This window comes from Apodemus sylvaticus, chromosome 11 (genome assembly GCF_947179515.1).
Source record: "Apodemus sylvaticus chromosome 11, mApoSyl1.1, whole genome shotgun sequence".
In the NCBI taxonomy this organism is placed as follows: domain Eukaryota; kingdom Metazoa; phylum Chordata; class Mammalia; order Rodentia; family Muridae; genus Apodemus; species Apodemus sylvaticus.
Window position 1 is genome coordinate 39,211,011 of NC_067482.1, and position 20,633 is coordinate 39,231,643.

Genomic DNA, 20,633 nt, shown 5'->3' on the forward strand with positions numbered 1-20,633 from the left:
ATGTCTCTACTATCTTCATAAAATGAGATTTAAGTTCAGTTTGTGTGTGTGTGTGTGTGTGTGTGTGTGTGTGTGTGTGTGTCTGCATGCGTGCTTCAAGTGCGTTAGCATATCCAAGGCTTGTTATAGTAGGGTAGGTGGACTCTAGTGATAACATATTTTATTAATCGTGTTCTTATCTTGGCATTTCGCCATCTGTTTGTCCCCGGTGCAGGCAGGCCTCTATGATTGCAGAGATCATGGTGGGGCAGAAAATGGAGTTGAGGGAACAAAGTAGAGTTTACAGCTGTTAGATGTGCTTGAAGGGAACTTGGCAAGCTTGAGATTGGGTGAGGAGTCTTGCCTGGTTGTCTATGGTGATGGCAGGTGAGAATGCAGAGTTGGGCTGGAACTGAAGTTCAGGAGACAGGGTGCTTCTCCCCACTGCTGGGCATGCCAGAGCAGGGTCTTGACAGTTAGGTGATTTGGAGGTAGGGGGTCTCACCTGGTTTTCTCTGGTTTTGGTATGCCTTAGAAAATGCAAGCAGGTTTGTCAAGATTCTCTACTTATCAGATAGATTGGATGGGAACACTTACTCTGCTCTAATATCTTGTTTTAAAGCCACCCTTTAACTTTGTGTTTGCAAGCTTGGAACTTCCTTTTTGGTTGGTTCTTGTCTATGATCACCAAATCTCCAAGCATTAAAAACCAAAGTCATTAAAACAAAAAGCAGAATCATATACAACTTACCTTAATTTTCCAAAGGTAGAAAACTTAAATGTGAAGTTTTATGCAAAAGTTTAAAATGCTTTTAATTCATTGTAAAAAAAAAAAAATACATGCCCAGGAATTTTAGATAACGTGTTTGGAAAGAAATACTTGCATGGGTGCTTAGCATAAAGCAAATGCTTATCTTTTAATATAGCTTCCCTATTTCCATTTAAATGAAATTCCACATTAAAAAGCAACTTTCTAGGCCATAGAGCATTATGGTAGGATTGACTTGTGCCCCCTGAATATTAGCCTCTGTGTACCTCTTGTTGGTGCTGTGGTGGGTGACATTTATAATCCTCACCCAGACCCTTTGATGGATCCTTAGGCATCGTTCAGTTGGTTATACTAGTTCATGCAATATGTCCCTATAATAAGATCTCCTTAACCATTCGTTACTATAATGAGAACTTTATTCAAGTAAAGCCATTACATCTTAATGCTAATTTTTAAGCATATGATGATTTGGTTTTATACGTAATAGATCGTTTCTCAGTTTACAATTTGAAAAGTATAATGGAACTTTTCTATTATTTATGTGTGTTTGCACAGTGACAAAAACTGGAATTCATCAGATTATCTGTAATAATAATCACCCTTGCATGTATTTCATCTTAAATGTGTGTGTATGAGACACATACACACACACACACACACACAAACAGAGTGACAGAAAGAGAGAGACAGTCTAAAAAAGAGACAGAGACAGAAAGAGACAGACAGAGACAGAGAGAGGTAGCAGGAAGGGGGAGAGAGAGAGGGACAGAGAATATGAGAGTATGCAATTAGAAGAGAGGGAAGTGAGAATGAGTGAGACACACAGTTCATTTAAACTAAAATGTTGGAAACTGATAGCAGAGTAACCATGCCCTGGTATATATGAGTGTGTTAAAGCATGAAAACGTCACATGAATAGTATTGAAAATTTCACACTCTAAATGGTCTAATATTGTTAAAATTCTTGATTTGCAACAGATTTACTATTTTATTTACTAGGTTTTTTAATTCATCGTGTACTAACCTACATTTGGCTAGCACTATGATACATCACCACTGGTTAAGAACTTTAAAAAATTGATTTTTAACACATTTACTATCAAGAAAAAATGATGGCTCTTGAGTACCTGACAACACACTTAAAAGCTGTTCCTTTTCTTCTTCTCTCTCTCTCTCTCTCTCTCTCTCTCTCTCTCTCTCTCTCTCTCTCTCTCTCTCTCTTATATATATATATATCTTCTTATGTGTACTACTGAAAATCTACCTGCTCAATTACTCTTGGAATAACATAAAACAACCCATACAGACCTGCTCATGTATGGACCCCCAAGAAGCACTTTGTAATGTTGTTACTAAGAGTTTTCAACTGAGAGGAGAAAGACAAGATACACTGTTCCCTTCTTTCTCAAGAATGTGTAGCTAATACCACTCCTGGGCATATACCCAGAGGATTCCCCAGCATGTAATAAGGATACGTGCTCCACTATGTTCATAGCAGCCATATTTATAATAGCCATAAGCTGGAAAGAACCCAGGTTTCCCTCAACAGAAGAATGGATGCAAAAAATGTGGTATATATACACAATGGAGTACTATTCAGCCATTAGAAACACTGAATTCATGAAATTCTTAGACAAATGGCTGGAGCTGGAGAACATCACACTAAGTGAGGTAACCCAGTCTCAAAAGATCAATCATGGTATGCACTCACTAATAAGTGGATATTAGCCTAGAAAAGTGGAATACCCAAAACCTAATCCACACATCAAATGAGGTACAAGAAGAACGGAGGAGTGGCCCCTGGTTCTGGAAAGACTCACTGTAGCAGTATAGGACAAAACCAGAACAGGGAAGTGGGAAGGGGTGGATGGGAGAACAGGGTGAGGGAAGGGGGCTTATGTGACTTTCGGGGAGTGGGGGGCCAGAAAAGGGGAAATCATTTGAAATGTAAATAAAAAATATATCGAATAAAAAAAAAGAATGTGTAGCTAATTATGCAAATAGATATACTTCCCACCATTGTAAGAGGCAAAGTTTCGTGATAACCTAAAGGACTAATCTTTATGAAGTATTTATATCTCTCAATACGATTTTCTGTATACTACACAGAATACACTGACTCTTGAATTTATAAACATTTACTGTTTTCAAAGGAATTGTAAATTTACATTTTAGGAATATACAATAGATGTTTTCTTTCGACAAAAATGGAAAGACGAGCGTTTAAAATTTAAAGGTCCTATGAATATCCTTCGACTCAACAATTTAATGGCCAGCAAAATCTGGACTCCTGATACCTTCTTTCACAATGGGAAAAAGTCAGTGGCTCATAACATGACGATGCCGAACAAGCTGCTTCGAATCCAGGATGACGGAACATTGCTCTACACCATGAGGTACGTAGTTATGAGAGACTAGAAATATCCTTGTGAAATCATGCATTGAAAAGCTAGGGAAGGCATGGGTAAATATTTGCTCAACTGAAAATTTTTCCTGAAGTTACTAAATATTTCATGTTTGGTTTCATAAAAGTTTTGGCATGTGAGTAAAAAAATAAATTTAAAATGAATTTAGTTTTTAAGATAAAAGAATCTCTTGGTTGTTAAAATCTGATTTTTTGGTACTATTCATATTGCATTTTAGTTTGTGACTATAAATTTGTTTTCAGAAGGATGCAATTTGCTTTTCTATACCCTGTCTTGTAGTCTGCCTAATTTTAAGTGATTTTAAGTACACATTTTAATCTGTGTTAACAAAGGTTTTGTCCATTAAATAAATTGGCTAACTTAAATCATATATCTTAACCATATAAAATTCCTATTTCATAATTAAAAAGTCACATAATATTAATTTTATCAAGTTCATCCTTTTATGCAAACACAGTAATATGTGTAGTTGTTGAAACATATAATTATATTTTAAGCAATCTATGAATACTTTAAAACAAATTAACTTGCTTACACAAGAACTAAAATAAGACAAAGTAGAATCAAAAGTTAATGCTGAATGGTGGACTTAAAAACAAAAAACTGCCATTAGCATTGTGCTTGTACAGATACTGTGTTCCATGCATCTGGGGTCTTACAATGTCATATAGAAAGTTAATAACTAGATTTTATTAGTTAACATTTTTTTGTGTGTGCGTGCCTGGTGGGAGCAGGAGATACCAGAGTTGAGGATTTATTTCTAGATAATCATTGGCTACAATGTAATGAGATAACTGGCTTATTCTTTTTCCTCTTTTTGAATAGTGCAAAACTTAGCTAGTACAGACTAAATTACCTCATGTTTAAACCATTTATTCCTTTAGATTAAGGTTCAGGTATTATATAATTTTAGGGACAATTACAGAGGGTTCTATGTAAATGGTGTTTAAAGGTAACGCCAGAGTTGGCTGATGACCACCATTTTCTCAGCTCAAATTGTAAAGATTTTTCTTTGAGTTCAATTTACTTCCTGTTTTGTTTCCTTTGTTTTTATGTGAAATGGAAGTAATTAGAAGTATCCTTTATAACAGATTTTCATTGATCACACCTTACTATATTATATTCAGATACAGCAAATGTATTTTTGATGGTTATGGAGTTAGTTATATATGTAATTTAGCAAGCAATATATGTGAAAATGTATTTTATAGCAGATGAATCAATCTGTCTATATTTATGTCTATTTCCAAACACATATTTACCTATATAAACACAAGATATTGCAAGTGGCACATCTTTAAGGAAGAAAATATTAAAGGATTACATCAACTTCTCTCTATAGTTGAGATTACAATAAAAAAGATGCCTTTCCCATAATAGAGCATTAAGTATCATTGATCAGCTAACATATTAAATATTTATAGTGATGTTAATGGCAAGCCTTTTTTAAATACATATATAATTTATTTTTATTGTGTTCAAACCTTTTCAAGCCTAATGTAAATCTCTAATTCTGCTTAAAAACCTGTTATCAAGTGATGTATCTTGACTAGCAAGTCCACTTAAACCAAGAGTGGGATTTTGGCTTCTAGGCTTACAGTTCAAGCGGAATGTCCGATGCACTTGGAGGATTTTCCAATGGATGCTCACTCGTGCCCCCTGAAGTTTGGAAGCTGTAAGTATAACAGCAGACATACACCTTGAGAATCACTAGCGTTACCAGTAGACAGCAGTTCTGTTGGATCATGCGGTTTCTTTCTCATATTACATAAGGTTTTATAACGGACTAACAGTGAAAGCTACAGCGGTTGTCCTATAGGAACTAATGCTGTGATAATTTCCCACAGGCTAACTGTAATCTCCTAAGGCTCACTCAAATAATTTAATTATTTTATATATTTTTTAGAGTTTAAAACATAATTTCATTTTACTACTAGTAAAGAGCTCTATGCTTTAGTTTGTGCATAACACTAAATCAAGGGCTATTGTAGAGTTACTACCATAATTTATTCATATTTTCTCCTCATGCCATCATGTTAAAATGTAAAATGAGTTATCATTTATCTTAGAGTGCATTATATATGACAAATTCCTATTGATCTGTTACAAAGGTCAGAACAAAGTCATGAAGCCTGTAAAGTTGTCTGTCTAACCCTGATCTGGTGGAAGAAGCTCTTTTTTTTCTCCTTAGAATACATTTAATGAAGATGACAACATTGGATGCTTATGTGCCAGTGTCTTTGATGTACCTAGAACATTTCTAAAAGTTTCTGTGCTGCTGGCCATTCTCTAGGTCACTGAATTGTATCTGATATGTCAAGTAGAAGAATTCACACCATAGAGTAATGGGAAGGGCAATGTCAGATCTTCCTTTCAGGCACACAGGACACTCCTGGCAGGTTCAGGGTTAATTCATCATTGCAGCGAGGCAGCCTCCTTCTGTCTGAACATGCCTTTGTCCCTGACCTTTTTGGAAACTGTGCTCTTTCTGACATGCCATTTTTGTGCATTCTGAGCAGCTTCAGGCTCTTCTTTTTCTTGTTAAATAGAAGTGCCCACTTCCGACCTGATTAAATGTAAGGCAGACTGAAGAAGAGTACATCTTCTCACAAACTACTAAGGAAAAGAGAATGGTCACTGACAGAATGCAGATTCCTCTGATGTTGTAGGGACGATGGTTTTGTTGAGAGGTTCGGTCTTGTTTGCTTTCTGTGCCCTTGTAGCAGGTGTCAGTTCTCAATTTTCTTTGAGAGCCTCCTCTCAACTTAACCACAAGCCTTTCTTTATTGTCATGGGAACCATCCCTTTAAAACTGGCAATTCTTCCAATATTATTTAAGATAGTCAATCATGTTATACAACGTAAACACAGTGTTGAGAAAACCAGAACAGATGCAGCAGAGAAACTCATTTGCATTGCATAAGTGACATTAAAGGGAAACTTGAAAAGCATTGGCACCAAAGAGAATTTATGCAAGATGCTGTAATGATATGGGAAGGACAAGTGTTTTCAGTAGATGAGGTATTGTTACTGTGACATCAGATGTCAATGGCAAGATGCCTCGATACTGAAAATGAAATGAGTTTGCTTGGAAGTGTTTGATCTCAAATTAAAAGCTTCACAGAGTGCAGCTACAAAGTAATGGGATTTCGGGTACCCAGGATTATTACAGTTTTCTCTGTAAAGGGATGCATATGGTTAACACACACAGTCTCTGCGCGTTATTCTTTCTCTGTGTAATTATTACTTATCTCTCTCCCTTCGCATTCATATTCTGACACATGGCACAAGCAGTTTACTCAGTCTGTTGTTTATCTTTGTGTATAGCAAGGAATGGAGCATCTGTGGGAGCAGTGTGGACAGTGCTGTGCAATGAGAGAACAACCTTAATGTGCTGGCGCAGAACAATTTTGGCAGAAGCAACCATGACATTATCTTGCAGTTATTTCTTTCTCTCTTTTACAAGTACCATCACCCTAAAAATAATTGGATTTCTGGAACTTTATCATACTCCTCAAATACATTAATCCTCTTCCATGTATTTGGGCAATTTTAAATCCATTCTCCTTTTATTCCTATTTTCATATATACATATATATATATATGATATATTCATATATATATATATATATATATATATATAATGTTTCAGAATGACTTGAAAATTCCTGCATGTAAGCATAGTAGGATTCTGTGTATTTAGCCCCAAAGAAAAGGACAATTCACATTTTTTGGATAAAAGTTAATAGTCTAAAGTGATTTGGGAATAGTTTTACTGATTGTTGAGTATTAAGTCTGAATATACAATATAATTCAGAGTAGCTTCCAAACATAATTTGTTTGACCAAATTCAATTAAAGCACTCTATGAAGTGCTGCTTTCAAAGTAGGATGTATAAAGCAATTTGTAAAACACATTCTGACCTGACATTTTTGAAAAAATAATTATTTTTGTGGAGTTGGGGTTGTGGGGCTTGGGTAAAAGCACGAGTGCAGATGCTTACAGAAGCCAAAAGAGGTGGAGTTTCGGGTATCTGTGAACCCACCCAGTGTGGGTGCTGAGAACCGAACTCTGGTATTCCTGAAGAGTAGGACCTGCTCTTAGGTACTGAGCCATGCATCTACCCTCTCTTCTTCATTTAGACTTTATAGATAAACACAGTGATTCCCTCCTGGTTCATTACTGGGTCTGAACACAAAGAAATGACTCTGAGCAGCACAGCATTATATTCTGTTTCTTGTTCTCTCACAACACTAAACAATATATAAGCCAGATCATAGAGATTGTTAATTAATGAAGTGCAGTAAATGCTTTTATAAATCAACAGAAGACCATTCATTTTCTTTATATTTGTGATGTTTCATTGGACTTTAATCTTCTACAATGTGTTCATGGACTTGTCATATACACAGATTTACTGTAACATACACAACTTAGCTATTAATTTAACAGGAAAAAATTGTGAATAGATATAAGAATGAATCAAATGTCCTTCCCCACATCTGTATCTTGTAATTCTTGATAAGAATATCATCACTTTTATAAACTTTCATTTCTTTTGGTTATGTGTGAATAGTAATAAGGAGAATCAAACAATGGTTGTTTGCTCTTTTAAATTGCACAGCATTGTAAAAACTGTTGTTAAAAAGAGCATGATGTTTACTCATAAGAGAAACAAGGTTTACTCATGAAAGAAACAACAAAAATCACTTGATCTACAAATGAGTGCTTAGTTAACTACATTGCTAACTTATTATTTAATGTTTTTAGTGACAGCATGAGTGATTATTTAATTGAAATTAGCTAATTGGCAATTTAGGCTCTAGAAAACATAGAATTTATGTGTGTAAATAAATAAATATTTCTCTATGAAAGCATCACAACCACATTTATAAATATGTATTCATATCTATACCTGTTTTTAGAATCCCAACTTAAAAATTGTTTTACATAACATAATTTTATTTGGGGATGCATAAATCCATATATAAATATAAGGAATATTTCACTGATAATTTTAATCACAACATTCAGAAAGAAATATAGCATTGAATGTCATTATAAGATCATACAGATAGGGACAAACATATATATCATTCAATGTGTTGCACCTGATACTTGAAAAAAAATCAGTTTGGTAATAGACCTTAGCTTAATTTCAGTAAGAGGGCCACATTAGCAACCTGGTATTTTGTGCAAAACATTATAGAGAACAAAGAAACTAATTTCAAGTGTCATGGGGAACCGAATGCAGAGATGATGCTAATAGATAGATAGATAGATAAATAAATAAATAAATAACCCCCCCCCAAAAAAAATAAACCAAAAAATAAACTGGCCTAGTTTCTCTTCCTAGGTAATAAGATGTCACCTCACTATCATGCTAAGATTTGTTTCCATATCAACAAAATTACAAGTAAGTTCTCTAAAGGTTTGCAGTAGAGCAGCAATGATCCCCATCTTTATTTGGAATTGTCAACAGACTCCCTGCATAGGGACAGCGAGCCTTAGATGGTCCAAAACAGGACCCAGAAGGGCAAAGGAAAAATCAGCATAGAGAATTGCTAATGCCAGATGTGTGACCACTGATCAGCTCCAGAGGTGGCTCACTTCTGATAAGTCTTCCATCTTTGGTCAAATACACTGAGGCTACCTTTCTTTTATTAATTATTACTCATCTTAACTGGGATGCTATACGAGTACCTTGGTGTTCATTGGTTGGTTTATAAAAGAATATGTTTGAGAACACATTTACAATGTGATGGTGCTGTAAAATATTCTGATTTATTTGTAATGTCTATAATTAGTTCTCATTGTCCTAATTAAATACCTTTGTACATGATTACTAAAGTCATTATTTCTTAACTAAAAATGTTCAGTGTTCAAAAAGCAATATATGTTTGAATCATAATTTTTACTTCATGGGTGCTCACTATTTCAAAATAAACTGTAACTAACTTCATTGCTTATTTTCATAATGTCTTTGTATGCTACTTTGGGACCTAGGGAATGATTAAACCATCTTAGGAAACAGTGTCTTTTACCATCTATAAAGAGAAATTTACTCATCAACTCTCAAAGTGGTACCAATGAAAGTATTTTCATGTTCATGATTGGCTGTCCTGATGTTCTTCATCAATTTACTTGTAAAGTTATAGATTCAAAGGACATCCTTTCCTCTAAATCTGAGATCACTAAATGCTCATTTGTGAGGAAATGGTGATTGTAAGGAATCTATGATTGTAGATGAACTGTTCTGTTAGTGATTCTCATTCATGTGTTTCTAATATTTGTTCCTTTTTCATGACAGATGCTTACACAACCTCGGAAGTCACATATATTTGGACTTATAATGCTTCTGACTCTGTTCAGGTTGCTCCTGATGGCTCCAGGTTAAATCAGTATGATTTGCTGGGCCAGTCAATTGGGAAGGAGACAATTAAATCAAGCACAGGTTAGTAACATTTTCAAAATAAATCTAATGCCTTGCTCCCTGCCCCCCAAAAAATTAGCAGGATAAAATCACTAAATGTATGTAAGATGATTGAAAACATTTTACCCGTGGGAATCTATAGATTAATGACACATATTTCTTGGGAACTTTTTGAGACATTCATAATCCTTTATTGAAGCAGGTCTGCATTTTAACTAGATTCCAACCAGATCCATAGGGGTGGGCAAATTTGCAAAGCCACATCTTAAAACGAAATGTACTATACACTCAAAAATGTTTTTCTCTCAGATCAGTCAACTTTAGCATTTATCTTCAAATCAGGGATAACATTTTCCTTAGTTTTCTCATTTGTTTTTTTTTTCTTTTTTGGATAATTTCTGATTATTCAACCATTGCTTTCTGGGTAATTGCCAGTGGCCTGCATGGAAACCTCTCTGAGGCCGTCCTCAGTAAAGAAAAAGGCACCTGTACAGACTGATTATCTCACATCTGGCAATAATTAAAATCGTGGGAGAAGAAAAATAAAACAAGACAGTAGGCATGAGAATTAGACAAGACTGACTGAAGCAAATTACAGCAGGCGTGAAGCAGAGAGAAAATCAGAATCGGTGACAGAATTAAAAGTGAAAATCTGGGCTGAAAGAGGAGCATCTACGGTGAGACCAGGAGGATGGAGCTCACTTCATTAGTGTCACAGCTTAGGGACCTAAGCCAATAAGATAATCCATTAGTAGAGTCTTTAGAATCATGCTGGGGAGTGGGCATGAGGTAAAGAGAAAATGCACACTGTGTCATGGGGGCACAGCAATGGAAGGTGGTTAATACTGTGTAATTCTTTTTTAAAATACTCTTGTTCTAACAAGTCATTTCTAGGCTTCATGAAATGTAGGCGATCATTTCTTTCTTCTTCTTTTTTATTATTATCAGGGATTCTTCTTGTAATCCCTTCCATTTCCAAACGGTTCTGAATGTTGACAATTACAGTTCCTTAAGCTTCTTAAATTCTCCTTCCAGGTGAATATACTGTAATGACAGCTCATTTCCACTTGAAAAGAAAAATTGGGTATTTTGTGATTCAGACCTATCTGCCTTGCATCATGACTGTCATTCTCTCCCAAGTGTCATTCTGGCTGAACAGAGAATCAGTGCCAGCAAGAACTGTGTTTGGTGAGTGAGTGCCTGCAGTACAGCACATTTTGTTTCCAAGTTTTTCTCTCTTAATGCTCATCACCTCCGTGCTTTGTGGAGGAAAAGTTGGCTCTAGGTTTTGGATGATAAAGCAGAATCAGAATGGTAAAGTAAAATCAGTACCACACGTTAAACAAGTGTATAGACTCCACAAATAGTCTAGAACTGCATTTAATTGTGTACTTTTTGATGTTCTTTTTACTATTTTCTAAATATAGGTGTAGATATGAATACATATTTATAAGCATGGTTCTTCTAATGAATAAATGTAATGTCAATTATATTAGTTAGAGAACAAGGAAAATGTTGAGCTAGACTTTTTTTTTTTACTTCCATTGGGACATTTAATTTTAAGTACAATGATGGACTTTTAAAATTTAAAGTGGAGGATATGTTTTTAGGCTTTCTATGTTTATTTTTGTCTTATTTTGAAATTAAGAAATGAAATCTATGGATTTTAGATGAGAGACATAGAAAGTAATCTAAGTACTGTGCTTGATCCCACCGCCCTCTCCCATTTACAACATTATTTGACTATAGAACTGAGCCTGGCTCCAGTCTCTTTGGATTAAGATTGCAGGTACACATCACCAAGGCCACTTAAAATTCAAGTCCTTAAAACAATGCAGGAGAATTTGATGACTTTTCTTTCAAACATAGAAAAGGGAGAGTACATTTCATAACCGATTATCTTGTGTCTTAGTGTGAGTGACACTCTCACTCATTTTTGAAAGAGCTGTTGAGAACTTACTTTCAGTAATGGACCAGGAACTGGAAAAGCAAAAAACATAATACAGCTCCTGCATTCAGGTGGTTTTTTTTAATGGATGGAAGCAGAATAACTAAAGAACAATCACATTGTGGCATGAAGGCTTTATCTCACAGCCATATTCATATTGGTATAGAAACCTGAAAATGAATTCTCTTAAATTGAAGTCTATGAATACAATGGTAGTTTAATATTTGAGATATGTCTTGAAATAAGGACTATCTAGAACAGGTATGCCTTTGGTTGAGCAAAACCAGAGCCAAAGGAGAATGGAATGTTCAATAACTTTGAGGAATGAAGGGGCACAGTGTGTTTGGTGATAACTGTTTCAAGATGGACTGTGGAGATACAGATGGAGATACTGTTCAAGACCCCAATGAGAAGAGGATTTCAGTTCACCATAATAGAATTAAACTTCAGTTACAGAAAAGGAACTATGGTGCATTGCTCTGAAGTCATGATATTGGTAAAAATCTCAGAAAAATATTGCTATTTAATATATGGTATTTATTTTATTTTGATAACTTCTTTGTTGAGTATTATTGACACATATAAACTCTTTCCCCCGCCCCTCTCAATGAGTATCGCTATTAGAGTATGTATATACAACTTTCATAGCTATTGTCTCTAGCTATTTTTTTATTGGATTTTTTAAATTTATATTTCAAATTTCATCCCCTTTCCCCCAAGTTTCCCCATTCTCAGAAAGTCCCTATCCCATCCTCCCTCCTCCTGCTTCTATTGATGGTGTTCCTCCACCTACCCTACTCCCAACTCCTCACCCTCAATTTCCCTACTCTGGGGCATCTAGCAATCCTTCATAGCTTTTTCTTAATTCCATTATCATTGTTAAGTGTGTTGGGGACATATAATGTAAGTTCCATTCTCTTGGCAGAATTCACTTGTATTATACAACATTGTTAGTTATAGATACATGCTGTGTGGCAGATTTCTAAAATGTATTTATATTTTTAAAGTTATCCTTTCATGAGTAATATCATCCTACTTATAATTTATAAATATTGTAGAAGCTGAAAGTAACAATCAGAGATCTGGAGCAAATTTAGAGTGATATTTATATAGCCCAATGAAATAAAATAATGTTATTAATAAAGAATACATAGGCAACAAGGTGAAAAAACAGAAACGTGGTTTGGAAAAAGGTCCAGGAGTCTGGATAGATATCCATCATAACTACAAAGAAAAAAATAAGATATTTAAGGCAATTTTTCTTTTTTTTCTCTAAGAGAATAATGTCAATAAGAAAACCAAAATAAACAGAATAGAAAAGTAGGGAAATCTTTGTAATTTAGGCTGTGTAGATTTAGATTTTGAAGTTACTTGAAATATTAGCTTTCAGTCCAATGGGTGAATAAAAGTAGTATATAGAACATAAAAGAATGACAGTGCCTGAGGGTGAACATTCTGGCTAGGGCAACAGAATTTATGGATGTAACATTTATATAACAGATAAATTAGTTAGAAAAATATGGGTTAAGGAAAAAGAATCCTTATCAACTATAAATGATGAAGTTTAGAAACTATAAAAAACTGAATAGAATAATCAGAAAATAGGAAGGAAATACAATTTCAACATCACATAAATATGTATATAAAAAGCTAAACATATAGCTCTTTGTATAGCTATATGTTTTTTGATACAGGAGATACAGTCTCAGCTGTCATAGTAAAACCTTCTTCAGATTTTATGGGACTGTTCTAGAAAGAACTAAACAGACACAATATGCTCTAAGAATGTGATTTTGTATTAGACAACTAGGAATTGGCCTTTTCTTGGAATGTGGTTGATATAGTACCTTTTTTCTTACTGATTTGTTCTCTGTCTCTTTGTCTGTCTCTCTGTTTCTGTTTCTCTGTCTCTGTCCCTCTCTCTCCTCTCCTCTCCTTCCTTCCCTTTCTCTCCACTCTACTGCCCTCCCCATCTCCTTCCTTCCATTTCTTCTTCTTCTTCTTCTTCTTCTTCTTCTTCTTCTTCTTCTTCTTCTTCTTCTTCTTCTTCTTCTTCTTCTTCTTCTTCTTCTTCTTCTTCTTCTTCTTCATCATCATCATCTTCTTCTTCTTCTTCTTCTCTTGTTTTTGTTAAATCGAGACAGGGTCTCTCTGTGTAGCCCTGGCTGTCCTGGAGCTCACCCTGTAGACCAGGCTGGCCTCGAACTCAGAAATCAGCCTGCCTCTGCCTCCCAAGTGCTGGAATCAAAGGCGGGTACCACCACTGCCCTGATCTTTTTTTGTTTATATTTTTATGCTTTTAAAACCATTATTTATTTAATTACTTTTTGCAGTTTTTCTTTTTTGACAGATACAGGTTTGGGAGAAAAGGAGAAGGGAGTAAGGATACATGGAATTGAATGGGTAGGAAGGTGAGGTGAGGAAGACCTGGGGAGAGATAAAGGGAGCATAAAGAGTGTGATCAAAATATATTGTATGAAAAAAATAAATCTTAAAGAAAGAAAAGAGTAAGTAAAAAAGAATAGGGAAACAATTTTTATTTTAAAATGTATATGCATTTGTGCAGAGAGCTTTTGGGGATAAAATTTATATCAAGATTTATTCACAGATCAATTTTGGTTTAAAATTATTCACATGTTTATTTTATGTTATCTTTTCTTTGTAATAATATTGCATGCTATTTATTATTAATGCTATTTTATTACAAACCATTGACATGGTTTATGCAAATTGATTTATAAGTTTTTTTATTTCCCTAACAAGGACTATGTTCAGTATTTTTGCATAGTCTGTGAAAAATTATATTGCATATAGTCTAGCAGTGTACTGATACTGCCAACCCATCGTGAACTACAGAGTTCAAAAAGGAGCAGACGTTTTCCTTACTCTTTCGGTGTAGTGTGTATATGTGTGTGTGTGTGTATGTGTGTGTGTATGTGTGTGTGTGTGTACATGGGTGTATATTTGTGTATGTGTATATGTATACATGTGTATGTGTATATATATATATATGTACAAATCATGAAATTATGACACTAATCATTTCTCATTATACTTACACTTTGTTTTGAGCATGTCTCTCTCATCATTTAGAAAGTAGGTGCACATTGTTACTGATGTAGGGCTTGGAGTATGTCTTCTACATGATCATGATGAATGTATACCAAATAAATATGATGTATTAATATAATTTACAATGAAAAGTTCCTCGATATTAAACTCACTGCATATTTACACATAATCAGAGCAATAATACATTCTTATATATTCTTTCCTAAGTATCAGTAGATATTCTGAGTCTAAAAAGTGAAACAAGACCACATTAAGTATTCATGAATAAAATTATAAAGAAGATATTTATTTATAAAGTGAGGGTGTGTTAAAAAATAGTTAGGAAGACATTTCAGAAATGGAAATAACATGAGCCAAGAAATGGACAAGGATATAGAAACTGATATAAATACTCAAAATGGATAATAATAAAATTCACACTGGGAAGATGAAAAATCAAAGGAATCACTATCCCACAGAATGTTATGAACTTTTGTCAAGTACACTGAAAATTATACCGAAGATATGAAGTTTGGGTTGACAAATCACCTTTCAATGTGTGTGAAGTGAATGAAATTATTCCAAGTGCCTTCTTCCAAGTATACCAATGACACAGTAATTAATAAATAACAGCAAAATTGGAAATATGTGGGAGTGAAATAAATACTCAAAGAACCAGGTATCCAAATAGTATGCCTCTTAGGAAATCAGACAATGTATGGAGACGAGAACATGCAAACACAGTATAGTGAGGCTTAATTATTATAAAATTTAGGAAAAGCAATGCTCTGAGGAAAATTCATAGTACTTAATATCTATATTAAAGAAGAAAAAGACTTGAATAACTAAATTATATGTATTTCCATGTAGATCAGAAGAAAAATGGCTAACTAAAATGCCTCTAGAGTAAAGTAAATAGGAATAGAGAAGAAATAAAAAATAGATAATATAAAAGCAATAGCTTAACTCATCAGAATCAAAAGTTAGTTCCTTTTAAATATCTTCACAATTAGCCAACCCGGAGACAAAGTGAAATAAAGACCAGAAACCTAAAATCAATGTAGACTTTCCTTTCAACTTTACAGAATGTAAACAGAGCCTAAGAAAGCATCATGACACAGTCACATCATCAAGTTACATAATGTGGATGGCATGGTTGTCTAGTGGAGAAGAAAAACTGAGAAAATGATTTTAGAAGATTAAAAATAAGGAAATATGCTTAGGAAGTAACTGGACACTTCAGAGAAAATTCCCAAACCAAATGGATCCAGTGGTGAATTCAGTCAAGGTTTCATAGCATTAGCATCAACTATCTGCACAACTGAACAAATCCAACAATGAATTCGAATATCAGCTATTTCTCAGAATTGAGATGCAGGGATTTTTTTCTCACATATTCATTTTCCATTTTGAATATTATTGAGTTAAAATAAAAACCATGATGTTGCCAGAAATAATAGAAACAGTTGTGTGATGACTTCAAAAATTAGGCTGTATAACTTTCAAAAAAGAATAATGGAGAATATTGAGACTCATAGTAATAAAAAAGAGAATTCGGGGATTCAAAAGATACACTACAGATGCATTGTTTTTTGTTTTTTGGGTTTTTTTGGGGGGGGTGTTTTCTGTTTTTTGGGGTTTGTTGTTGTTGTTGTTGTTGTTGTTGTTGTTGTTGTTTAAGACAGGATTTCTCTATGTAGCCCTGGCTGTCGTGGAACTCACTCTGTAGACCAGGCAGGCCTCAAACTCAGAAATCCACCTACCTCTGCCTCCCAAGTGCTGGGATTAAAAGCATGCACCACCACCACCCAGCCAGATATTTTATATACATGTGTGATACAGTGTTTAAAATATGTTATAGTTTATTTGTTCAGTACAGATTGTAGGAAAATGATACTTTACAATGTCCGTACATGGTTTCCATTGCTTAAAATATAAACTTGCAGATTTTATAAGAAACTTGTATAAAATACCAATTTAAATAGAGGTATAATGAATACATCAATTTATATTTAACTTCATATCAGCAAAAGATGTTAGTGTTAAGGCTGCCAATATAAAAATATACTATGTAAAATAATTACAAAAGTATACAAGTGTTTTAAATAGTTGGTGCTAAATGTGAAATATGAAATTAAAAAGCAACACTAGAGGAGCTTGGAAAGTTAAAAGTCAGCAAAATATTGGCACACACACATGAGGATGTGAGTTCAGATTCCAGAACTCATAAATGGGTGTGTGTGGGGGAAATGTAAGCATGGTAGCATGCTTGTTAATTCAAGGTCTGGGGAAGGGGAAGCAACAAGGTCCCTTGGGCTGCGATCACCAACAGAATACCATAATTAGCAATCACTAAGCCAGGGAGAGACCCAGTCTCTCAAAGTGAGATGCAGGCCAGGGTGATGCTTAGAGTGTAGGGGCTTACTGCCAGGCCTTGCAAACTGACTTTGACATTTAGACATGTGGTAGGAGAATAGAACCAACTCCTGCAAATTGTCCTCTAACTTCAACATGCCAACATGGCATGTGCATACGCACACACACACACACACACACACACACACACACACTATTTGAAAATTGAATAAAAGAAGTCTCTATGGAATGTTACCTAATGTTGCCCTCTGGCCTCCACACACATGTACACATATCCATCCACACCTGCATAAACATTTTTCTGCTAGAATATACCTATACACACATGAAATACAGAGAGGCACAAAGACAAGAGAGAGACATATGAGAGAGAGAGAGAGACAGAGACAGAGACAGACAGAGACAGAGAACAAATAATACATAATTTGCAATATATGTATAGATATAAGGACTAAAAGCAATTTTCTTGCAAATGGATGCTGTTTAATAGTGAAAGCATTCTTGGCAAAAATTCTAAAAGTTATTCTTTGTCATCAATTTAACTGCATGGAATATATATATTACACACACACACACACACACACACACACATATATTCAAGGACATGTGAAGGTCAGAAAATACTCTGCTGAATTTTAAAACTTTGTGCTGTGTACCCCATCCTTCTTTCATTGTTTACTGGTGGCTTGTATGTTGTAACTCATCAGAGTAATGAGCAGTAGTTAACATAAACCACATTCCTAGAGTTTCGACATTCTCTAAATATGTTATTTTAAATTTAGGAATGGTTATTCAGTTTATTCTTTTTCCAAAACATTTTTAGACAAAATAAAATAAGATAAAACAAAAACAATCTCCTGGGAACTGGACAAGACAAACCAACAAAAAGAAAAGAGGTCAAGAGAAGGCACTAGATTCAGAGACCCATTTGTTGGAATAGTCAGGAGTCCTATAAGAAAGCAATAACATATGTAGAAGACTTGGTGTGGATACATGAAGGTCCTATACTTGCTACTTCAGTCTGTGTGAGTGTATATGAGCATTGCTTAGTTGATTTGGATGGCCTTGTTCTCTTGGTGTCTTTTATACCGTACTGGCTGCTTTTGTGTGTCAACTTGACACAGGCTGGAATTATCACAGAGAAAGCAGCTTCAGTTGAGAAAATGCCTCCATAAGATGCAGCTGTAAGGCATTTTCTCAATTAGTGATCAAGAGGGGAGGGCCTAGCCTCTTGTGAGTGGTACCATCTCTAGGCTGGAGGTCTTGCGTTCTATAAGAGAGCAGGCTGGGCAAGCCAGGGGAAACAAGTCAGTAAGAAACATCCCTCCATGGCCTCTGCATCAGCTCCTGATTACTGACCTGCTTGAGTTCCAGTCCTGACTTCCTTTAGTGATGAACAGCAATGTGGAAGTGTAAACTGAATAAACCCTTTCCTTCCCAACTTGCTTCTTGGTCATGATGTTTGTGCAGGAATGGTAACCCTGACTAAGACACACTCCTTGGCTCTTACACTCTCTCCATCTCTACTTCTGTAGATTTTCCTGAGCCCTGAGGGGTAGGACTCATTGAAGACATTATATGTAGAGTTGTGTGTTCCAAGAACTCTCTCTTTGTATATCTTGCTATGGATCTTTGTAATTGTTCATGTCTACTGCAGGAGGAAGCTTCTCTGATAATGGCTGAATAATGCACTGATCTATGGGCATAGTAGAATATCATTTGGAACTATTTTTATAGGTAGTTTTTTAACCAGTAGAACTTGGTTTTATCCTAGCTCACTGGTCTATCTGGTCTCTGGTACTTAGTCACCCAAGCAGTTTTGTGAATGGGTTCCATCTTGTTGAGAGGGCCTTAAGTCCAGTCAGACATTGGCTGTCTGTCCACAAGATCTGTTCCACCATTGCTCACCAAGAATACTTTGAAGGCAGGGCACATTGTAAATCCAAGATATTGATTGTAGGTAGATGTTGAGGTTAGAACATCTTCTTATAGATCATGTACTATATTATTTGGATTAATTACATATCATATTGTATTATTTGTTGGTATGTTTGGTCAAAGCTAAAACACATAGTTGGTAAAGGTTGTAAAGTAATGAAAAATGCCTACTTCTTAGATACAGAGTATCTCCCTTAAGCTTTTCTTTGTTGTTTGGTGGATCAACTCTGGCAGGGTTCTTAGCTCCTGGGTACCTTGGATTATTCCATCCATACAACTGTGCATGTAATAAATTTGACTTTATAGATGAGCCTGGAGGAATAACATTACACAACACCCTCATATAGATGCCTTTACAGAACATTGACCATGCTTATAGCACAGGATAAATGCTGTGTAATTATCTTCAATGATTATTATCTGGTTTCTGACACAAATTTCTTCTTTATGTCAAGACATGTTTAAAGGGTGGCCAGCCCATTTGAAAGAAAGTAACAGTGTTCACCTTTGTGAGTCTCTGAAGAATCATAAACTCTGGAGATCTAGCAACAATAGATCTGGGCTAGAATTTAAGTTCTTTGACATCTAATCACCAGAGGATAGGTTTTTTGAAGAGGATGTCTGAATCCTTGGCAGTCTGTATTTGTGTGCACTATAGCCATGTGAATTCAGGTTTAGTGTGGTAGTACAATTGAAGTCAATTCTAGTAGCAAAATTCACTTCAATGCAAGTAGTGAAATTCAATTCAAGGGGTAAATTTAATTCAACTCAATTGTTGGCCCCTGTTTACTTCATTCTTACTAGTCATGGGCCAGTTTAAGATCCCCAAGAAGCATGATTTTAGAAATTCATGCCATCTGAAAACAGCACAATTAAATCTTATTTTTTAGCCCCTGTGCTCAGAATGGATGCAGTCCTCCTAGACAACAGTTCAGTCACTGAATTCACGAGTTTCTGTATATTTTCCATTACCTTGAATGTAAAGAAGAAGTTTCCTCAGGGAAAAAAAAAAAAGGACAGGTGGAGCCTGCTTTAAAGGATAGAAGGAACACACACCTTTATGATCTAGTCTTTAATCTCATTTACATATAACTGAGCTTAGCCTTGCCCTGGCTTTTAGCTTGAATAAGAGCAATGAAAAAGCTAAAAGCAGACCTACCTGGATCCTCACAGGTTCATTCCCCCCAGCTGCAAAGCAGAAAATATCTGCACCAATGTTCCTGTGTGGCCAACCCTCTTATCTACACACTAGAATGCATCTTTCTCACCTGCATAAGAATACCATTGACATAATACCACATCTCTGATATCATCATTGCATATGGTCATCATTAAGAGAAAAGAAGCAATTCAAAGTTAAAAATATCTTCTTTACTATGGAATTTGTATGTTGAAAATATTCCCATTTGCATGTAATCTGTAGAGGCATCCAGGGTCTGGGATTCTATACTGACTGTTGGAACCATAGTCACACAAGACACGTGATCAAAACACTAGTAGAAGTAAAAACCTCTCTATTTTAACTTGTGAGAAATCATTTAAGTGTGCTGAAAGCTTTTTATAATGACATTATTACTATTGCAGTTTACTAAAGACATCACAAGGAATTGAAACAATGAAATGCACACACATGCACGCACACAAATATATATATTTCTTCACACATACATATACATATATGTGTATACCTATCATTTAATGATAGGACAAAAA

General features: G+C 35.1%; 1 protein-coding gene across 1 annotated transcript in view; it reads left to right on the forward strand.

Moving 5' to 3' along the window:
* Nucleotides 1-20,633, forward strand: part of Gabra2 (gamma-aminobutyric acid type A receptor subunit alpha2) — a 130,858-nt gene that overhangs the window by 76,234 nt on the left and 33,991 nt on the right. The window contains exons 4-7 of the mRNA XM_052198675.1: nt 2,924-3,144; nt 4,767-4,849; nt 9,485-9,628; nt 10,643-10,795. Of these exons, the coding sequence (XP_052054635.1) occupies nt 2,924-3,144; nt 4,767-4,849; nt 9,485-9,628; nt 10,643-10,795 (601 nt within the window). The remainder of the gene's footprint in view (nt 1-2,923; nt 3,145-4,766; nt 4,850-9,484; nt 9,629-10,642; nt 10,796-20,633) is intronic.